This window comes from Adiantum capillus-veneris, chromosome 9 (genome assembly GCF_014529385.1).
Source record: "Adiantum capillus-veneris isolate H3 chromosome 9, ASM1452938v2, whole genome shotgun sequence".
Classification (NCBI taxonomy): Eukaryota; Viridiplantae; Streptophyta; class Polypodiopsida; order Polypodiales; family Pteridaceae; genus Adiantum; species Adiantum capillus-veneris.
The window spans coordinates 117,595,281-117,604,281 of NC_140939.1; the positions used below are offsets into that span (position 1 = coordinate 117,595,281).

At 44.9% G+C, this 9,001-nt stretch overlaps 1 protein-coding gene across 1 annotated transcript; it reads left to right on the forward strand.

Annotated features, from left to right (window-relative positions):
• Positions 1 to 7,935: 7,935 nt before the first annotated feature.
• Positions 7,936 to 8,666, forward strand: LOC147451057 (uncharacterized; the record flags this gene model as incomplete). The annotated part of the gene is made up of 2 exons (XM_086520010.1): positions 7,936 to 8,196; positions 8,272 to 8,666. Coding segments are annotated over 2 exons (375 nt in total), but the record flags the coding sequence as incomplete, so codon positions are not given.
• Positions 8,667 to 9,001: the final 335 nt, after the last annotated feature.

A 9,001-nucleotide genomic window follows, 5' to 3' on the forward strand; every position in this document is an offset into this window, starting at 1 on the left:
TCCAATCTACTGAGAGTCAGCCAAACAAATGAGTTGGTACCCAAAATTGATGTCTTAAGGTGAACAACCAAAGAAAGGAGGTAAGTAGAAAAATCAAGGGACCAATTCTCTTCTTCTCGAGTGTGTGTGGGTGTCAGGAAAATGGTATGACCTTTCTATCACCCAATTGTGGTAGATTGGTTATGCCATTTCCCTTTTGAATAACCCGGTCTGTAGTTCAACTGTCCTCGTCAGATAGATAGTTTCTACGACGTGAAAAATTCTCTTTTTCTTCTTCTTCTCTCTCTCTCTCTCTCTCTCTCTAAGGTGCTTGCATACGCTCAACATTGGTGGAACGGTTGTGGAGCTCGCTAGTGATTGTGACTTTTGTGGCTATTGAGTGCTTCTTTTGCAAGGCTCAGAGAAAGGTAGATAACAATATTTTTTTTCCAGAATTACTTACACACTCAACCCCCATAATAGGTGGAGGCAACCCGACGCTTAAGGTGAGTCTTCTTGGTCGGGTAAGGATGGCCAATCCATCGTATGGACTAGGAGAACCTCCTCTTAAGTGCTACGAGTTGTCAAGGGGGTTTGAAGCCAAGACGTTAGACACAAGGGGCTCTTGCTCCAACTAAGCTAGCACTCATTAACAACAACACAAGTATATGTGAACGTTGTTTAAATTATCTTTGTGTTAGGACTACACTTGTTTTGTTCCGAAGTGTGGCACTACATGCTCGTCACTAAATGCCTTTGGATGGGAGTAAATGAGGTTGAAGAGCAATGGGGCGAGGGGATCTGGAGCGCTCACATGGCCTTGACGGCAGGGACGCTTCGGGTTTCATTGGCGGAATAACGTAAACCAAGGCAACAGGCGTGACTCGAGAATGCCAACATGGCACGAGTACTAAGCATGTTGCATGATATCCACGTGGCTAGACAACGCCAAATAAGCATCGAAAGTGAATGCCTAAAATTCAAAAATCGTTCGTGACAGACTTTTGTGCTTGCCTTCGCTTTTCTAACTCTGCAAGCTAGCTATTGCACGCATTGAAGGAAGGGCATGGAGGTAGCCAACCCACTTTACGCACAACATGAGGGGTAAGTACTCTCCCTCGCCAACATGCGTTTCATGGTAAGCTCGCTCATCAACAAGTGTGTGTATGTGTGTGTACATGCACGCAAGCAATGGAACATGTGCAAGCTTGCTGTTGCAAGCATGGAAGGGCAAGGAGGTGGCCAACCCGCTTCACACATAGCCTACGGGGTAGCTACTCTCCATTGCCAACATGTGTTTCATGATAAGCTTGCCATCAACAAGCATGTGTGCGTGTGTGTGTGTGTGTGTGTGTGAGAGAGAGAGAGAGAGAGAGAGAGAGAGAGAGAGAGAGAGAGAGAGAGAGCAATGGAAGGCCTCTTCCATTGGAATGTGTGGAAGCTTGTTGTTGCAGCATGGAAGTGGATGGAGGTAGCCAACCCGTTTTACGCACAACATGAGGGGTAGTCTTCCTTGCCAACATTTGTTTCTTGGTAAGCTTGCTCATCAACAAGTGTGTGCGAGTGTATGTGCGCGGGCACGTGCATGCATGCAATGGTGGCAGGTAATTCCGAGACTCTCTCTCTCTCTCTCTCTCTCTCTAATCTCTTACCAAGCATTAGCTATCCACAAAAATCAACTTGGAAACCACTTGTTGATGAGCAAGCTTACCATGAAACATGTGCATGATGCATTGCTTAAGAAAGAGAAATCTCTTTCCATAGTTAACATGCCATTGTGCATGGAACAAGGTTGGAGATGGAGGGAGGGCAAAGAGCTCCCATGCCTGCACACAAATGTAAACATGGGCATATTGAAAACTTGCATTTGTTGACCTCCCATCGCCCGGAGCTAAGGTTGACATTCACTTAGGTTGGGTTCACAAGAGGGCGGCGGAAATAGCAAAGAAAAAGACCCTTTTCCAGGTGGAAGAGCTTCATTTCCAACTCTTCCGCCGTCCATCAGTTCACACGGGAGGTGGAAATAGAAAACCAACATATCTTCCGCCGCCCCATGCATTCACACAGGGTGGCGGAAGAGAAATTTGATTAACATAAAAACCTTTAGAAAACACATATAGAGAAGCTACATTGAAGATGTATTAAAGGAATCTCATGAGATACAAGCTGAAAGAGGACACAAACATAATAAGCATGCCAATTTCACAATGAAAGGTTTCTCTACAAAGCTCTATGTAGAAGAGGAAGAAGCTAATGATGATGATGCTTCCATTGATGATGACTCCATCTCTGCCAAGGTATCATTGCCAAAGAATTCTTGTACATTAGCCCTTGCATGCTCTCTATACATTGTCCTAGCGAGATTGTCTCGTTGCTCTGAACCTGAACCAAAGTCATAACCTTCATCGCCTCCTTGAGCACGGTCCATTGCGTCCTCTCTTTGTATCGGCATAGTAGCACATAGCTCCCTCAAGGAGCATGTAGCTGTTCTCCAATCCTCTTCCCTTTGAACCATAAGTGCCAAAGTCTGCTTCAGCTTCTCGTACCCATTCCATGTTAAAACTTTCTCCGTGGCAAATGCAAATGTTGTGGAGCACAAGGCAAGCAGGAACAACATCTGGCACATATTTTAAATTCATGTCACATCTTTTCAGCAATATACGGAACCTTGTCTTCAACATGCCAAAGGCTCTCTCAACTGGCATCCTAGTGCTTGATTGGATGAAATTCCAATAGTACTTTGCATGTGACAATCCTTCTTTGCATCCTTTGAAGGGCACAAGGGCACTAGCATGTAAGGCCGTGATGGGTAAGCGCAATTGCCCACCAAAAAATAATTTGCCCAAGTCACCTTTTGTACATCGTTGCACTAGCTCGCTTCTAGTGAAGTTTAAGGAGTCATGGACTGACTCAGCCCACCCCACATCATAATTCCATATTGAACAATTTGGGGCCACGGTTAACTGTAGCAGGATTGAATGAAACCCTTTCCGATTGAAGTAATCTACATGGTTGTCCCTTGGGGCAATGATGGGAATGTGAGAACCATCTATGGCACCAACTACAAAGGGAATGTGTCGTATTGCCTCAAACTCACTTGCTGGTGTGGCAAAACGTGAGTTTGAAGGCCATCTAATATAGAGATCCCTAAGGCCGGATGTCACAATTGCCCTAAAAAGTTCATGGACAATTTTATACACTGTGCTTTTAGTACACCCATGGAGATCACCTAAGGGATCAAGGTTTGTTCCTGTAGCAAGCCTATTGAGAGCCGTGGCCACTCTACTTTCAACACTTATGGCCTCCCTCATGTTTGTGGTTTGCTTCTTCAAGAAAGGAGCAAGCTTACCACGGAGGTAATGGAAAGTTTCTTTGCTCACCCGTAGACACCGCTTAAACATGCGCGTCGAATATGCACCCAACAAATAGCCGTTTAGAAAGTGTTGTGGCCTAGGGTATGCCCAAGCTTTTCTAAGCTTATGCCCTCTCCTTCGATTTGCAGTCTTCTTATAATCAATAGAACGTGCCATGCATTGTGTCACATGGAGCCAGGATTGAACTAAAGCCTCCTCGTTGCGCATGTGCGTTTCCTTAAGCAACCCATTAATTGCCACGCAACACAACCAAGCACAATGGAGTGCTAAGTCCTTGGAGAGAACCATCTTCTTCTTGCAATACATTGTGAAAAATAGAGAATGCTTAGTACTATTATGATTTGTATTTTTCATGTGTGTATTTGTGTTCAAATAGAAATTTCATGGAAACAAAGTACACTAATCATCATGATAAAATGGGTTACAACAACGTAAAGCCTAGATATCCTTGCAAAAAACATTTCTATGCTTGCATCGCCAAAAATAGAGCATAAGTGCGAAAGACTTTGAGTTTCTCTACTTGTCAGCACTCCTAGCTAGGTCAAGATATCCATTCAAGGTGGCATGCATTCTAGCCAAAATCTGAATTCGCTCTCTCTCCAAGGCATGTTGTTCTTTAGAGGAGTCTTTAAGATGCTCCAAAAGTATGTTCCCTGTGTTGGCCATTTGGACCAATGACTCCTCATACTTTGGAGGTGGGCGACGTGTCGAAGTGGTGGAGGCTTGGGCCTTCTCGGGCTCCGACATCTTTGCCTCTGAAAAAGCACTATTGTCACCTCCAAGAGCAGCAGGATCTTGGGTGGTTGAGGAAGCATGACTAAGAGGTGTGACCGAAGCTCTATCATGGTAGTATTCATCTACCACATCATACCAGTTGCAAGTCCGCTTCCTGTCATTGCCAGAAATGTTATTATGGACTTTATCTATCCTGTATTGAGCTACCACAGCTTGAAATTTTTTTATGACAGCTTTCACTATCTTTACCAAACTCAAGATAAGTGCCAGCCAATTGAGTGGCCACCTTGGCCAACAAGTTGACTCCTTGCTTTTGAGGATTGTTGAATTACTCATTCATCCCTCGCCGAATGTGAACCAATTGGTCAACCCAAAAGTCCTTCCACTTACTTGCCCTTCCCTTTGTTGTCGTTGTCATCATCGTTCCCCAAGTCAACAACAACCTTCTTTTTGGTTGTCTTTGGCTTCTTCGATGGCACTTGGATCCCTTGGGGTACCTCCTCATTATTGGTTGGTCTCTTCTTAGATGCTTTTGAATGGCCTTTGGAAGATTGAGAGAGGGGAGGGGTGGAGGTATATGGTTCGGAATTAGAATGGGTGATGCTTGAGGAGTGCTCGGACTAGCTTGTGGTAGCATAGGAGAATTAGGGCTTGAGCCACTTAGAGGAGGTGAGGGATATGGTGGTGGTTGGAAGGGTGCTTCATGAAAGGAGAGGTTGGAGATGCAGAATTCAACATGGCCGTAAAACCATGAGAAGGCATAGGAAATGGTAAATGAGAGAAATGATTGAAATAAGGTTGGGAGAATTGTGTTTGAGAGAGAATGGTGTCATCATCCTCTCTTTGAGAATCATGAAATTGAGAGGTGTTGGACTCCATGTTACCTGCATCACAAGAAAACAAGAGAGAGTTTTAGGACATGCTCATCGAAAAACACTTAAAATAGAGCGTGCTTCAATACACAAGCATGTATACCTTTTCACAAGCTTTGCACGTCGTAACACTCCAAGTATCTTCAATCTATCAAGGCACACGAGTATAAAGGTTAGTATATCAAAGAACATGGACGTTACATCATTGTGTCGACACAAAATGAAAAAAGAGGAGAGGAAGAGAAGAGGTTCTTCAGGCAAAAAACTTTACCACAGTGGATGCTTCCAAGCCTCAAAATGCTCCTTGCAACTTCATGTTGTTCTCTGTGAAAAATATGGACTCTTTAGCTCAAATGGGTTCTATTTATATAGTTGGAAAAAAATGGAACGTTAGGCCTTGGTTGGAAAAAAAAAGGAACGTTGACAGGCTTACATGGTGGGCGGAAGCCGCAACTGGTTGGGGGGGGGGTCGGAAGAAAATCTTCGAAGTTGTTCCGTGCGCTGGCAGGCTTGGCTTTCAGTACCGCCGCGCCTTGTGAATGGGCCCTCCTGAGCCGACGACTTTTGATTGGCTCACCTCATGCAGGTTGCTATTTCCGCTATGCTTTGTGAACCCAGCCTTACTCTCCATTCTTTTGAGGTAGTAGTAGGCCCATACCTAATGGGTCTACTGTCTAGGTAGGGTGGGTATGCGCGTACGTACGCGCACTCACACACACACATACAATGATACATGGTCTATTGATAATGCTTGGGTTACCAATGTCTCGATGGACGACACGATGTCATGAGAAATGCTTTAACACATGCACACGCAATTAAGTTTATACATAAGCTTGGCACACTCATTATTAGTCTATCCAAAGGGCAAAGGCTATAGAGATGCCTTCTCTTTTTGTTGACTAAAATAGAAAAAAGATTGAGTTGCATTTTTAAACAATTTTTGCTAGGACAAAAATGGTGATTGATTGAAATAAGATAGTAGACATTCATTGTTACAAAACAATGTCAAGAAAATGATGAAGCATTGAAATGGAGGTCTTGAGAAGAGGCATATGGCATCGTGTCTTTGGCATCATTGCACATAGTTAGTGGGTGGGTCGGTGGGTGGGTGTAGCTAGAATACGTTTGGAGGGAATTGAAGGTGGGCCGTCTCAAGGGAAGTGAAGGTGTAGGGCTAGGAACCTTATGATTTTTGTGCTCCCATAATCACCTCTCCAACTGCCGCTACTCCAGGTATTGCTTGCCTGTGTGGGCAGCTGCTCGACATCACCCGTTCTTGAGTCCCCCTGTCTGCCACAACATCTCTGTGGGCAACTGCTCAACACCACCCCTTCTCGAGTCCCCCTGTCTGCTATAGGACACCGACCGTTCTTGAGTCCGCCTGTCTGCTACATCTTCTCTGTGGGCAGCTTCTCGACACCACCCCTTCTCGAGTCCCCCTGCTATGATAATTGTCTCACGCATCCACGTGGACTTTATGGTGTATAAAGCTCAAGGAGGCTAGCCAGTTTACAACGGTAATGCCCCACTTAGAAGCAAAGGATGCTCTTACATGTCGCTCACGGATTGAAGCAAGATGACATTAAAAGGTCTTTACTGTGTAGAGAAGGTTGGCACTCGGAGGCGACGGGAGGCTAAGCACGAGTTTTGTAATGTGGTGGAGCTCGGAGATCGAGGCCATGCCATGGGTGTGCAGATGGAAAAAGTTCGGTGGTCGGATATGGTCAGCAATGGTGAAACTGAAGCAAGGCTAAGAAGGGTTTTAAATAAAAATGTAAAGCTGGAGTAAAAATTAAAGGAAAAAGAAAATGAGCGTGCAGCTGAAAAGAGTGGTGCTGCTGCATGCAGTGGAGTGGAGTTCATGGCTCGCAGTGGAGGGTGGCGCTACAATGGGCTCGAAGGAAAAGAAGAGTTGGGCTTCAGTTCTGCATGGAAAGGGGTAGCCATTGTTGATTGAGCAGAGAAGCAGGGAGGACAAGTTGTAGAGAAGGGGTGTTGCTTGCATATAAGCAAGGGGAGGCAATAGCATCGGGGGAGGTCCGAGTTGTCGAAGGTGAAGGGCCTTGGGGTGCTACAGAGCATAGGTCCTCGACCTCCACCATTTGTATGTTAATTAAGTAACGAGCTGCAAGCAGAGAAGCAGGAGGCCATGAGCCCGAGAGGAGAAGAGAGCCCTGCAGGGGGCTATTGTGGATGGCAAACAGGGAAATAAGGTCTCGTGATTATTGCCAGAATGGAAGGCTGTGAGCAGCCTAGACGAAGGGAATCTGCAATCGCTTCAAGTGATAGAAGGTGTTCGTTGGTAGCAACCAAGAGGAGGAGGGGCTAGCTCGGGTGTGAACAGGAGGGCAGGGCCGCCAATTGTGGAGAGCTCACAGTCCAGAGAGGAGGCGCTACAGGGAGGTTGGCCAAGGGCGGTCGATCAAGATAAAAAGGGAATGCTAAAGCCATTTAAGGGTGTGCTACCTGTAGAGGGTAGTTTCCAAGAGCCAAGCAAGAGAAGGGTGTCTCCACAAATTAGGAAGGTTCGCATGAAAAAGATCAAAGAGAGATACATGAGTCTTGAGAGAGTCAAAGGGGCACACCATATCGGGTGTAGAAGACCGAGAGCTAAGAAGACAAGGATCTAAACGAGCATTGATCAAAGTGGGAGATCATTAGCATGATTGGAGCATCCTCATTATTATAAGAGTTGCATGCAAGCCAAATGGAGGTTGAAGAGGACCATAGTGCAAAGGTACCTATGTGAATGAGTTAGTTGAACAACTCTCTCTTATGTCTTATGATGGTCAGTCCCTGCTAGAAGAAGAGGTATGGTTTGTTTGTGCATCCAACTTGGTTGAAGAACGGGTTCTTGAGAATGACTTCAGGAGCTAGAAACAATAAGATTGTCATGTTGAAGTGATTTGTCTATGTAGGGGATGGGGAAACCTTTCCTTGATGGACATGTAGAGGTGCATTTTGTAGTTTGAGAGTTGGTGTGTGGCCGTGGAGAGGTGGCTCCGGCAATTTATTGTAGAGATGAAGGTGCTGCCAGCCCTACAAGTAATGAGGTATCAGATCAATTTTTATATTGCTTGTCCAACGTTGTGGTGATTGAGCAGGAGTTTGAAGAGCAGGTTGAAGTGTCAACAAGTCATACTTTTGGGACTCAAGCGTCGGTTTCTGAGCCAATTATAGAGGTTCTAGATATAGGTTTGCAGAGGGAACACGTTTGCTTGGCTATACAGCAGGTGAGGGCAAATGTCATGGTATTGTTACTTCATGCTATGGTGTTAATAGATGTGCTATTAATGATTGCTTTACAGATAGCTTTACACCGACTGCAACACTTTCTTGATGTGGATTATGCCATGGGGTTCGCTTTAACAGGTGGCATGCCAGTTGCTTATGGTGCAAGTGCTTCAAGAGATGGCATATAAAACGGCTTGAACATGCACGCTTTATAGGTAGAAGGTTATGGCCAATGTCATATATGTGGTCCAGGGATGATGGCTATCAGTCATGGGAAGCGATTGCTGTTTCTTTTGATCTAGGCGATAGGTGGAGGCTACACCATGCTTGGTGGAGCCTCTGGCATTTGAGCAAGGAGGGTGATGTAACAGATGATCTGTTTTCTCTATCTCTGTACATTGGCTATATATCATCGTTTTCTTATACAATCTCATTGTATGATTCTCTATATATCATTTTCTCTTTTAGAGTCCTATTTTACCTAAATAATGTTCTGGGTGAGTTGCAACTAGGGGTGGGAAATGATGATCCAGCCAAACCTTGTCGCTTCTTCAAGGACATGCCAGAAGCCCATGCATGCAAGCTAGCAAGCAGATGGTGGGGTGGTTGAGTATGTACTAAATGAAGTGCACAACAGATGTCATTGAAATGTATGTGTCAGATGTGGCTTTTAACAAGTTGAAGATATTTTTCTAGCTCAACTAGTCAGAGAGTTTAAAGATGTTTATCATCACATACGGAGGTCACATAGTGTGTACGCAGAATGACTGCTCCAATTTAAGGAGCTCAAGATTATCTTTTTGT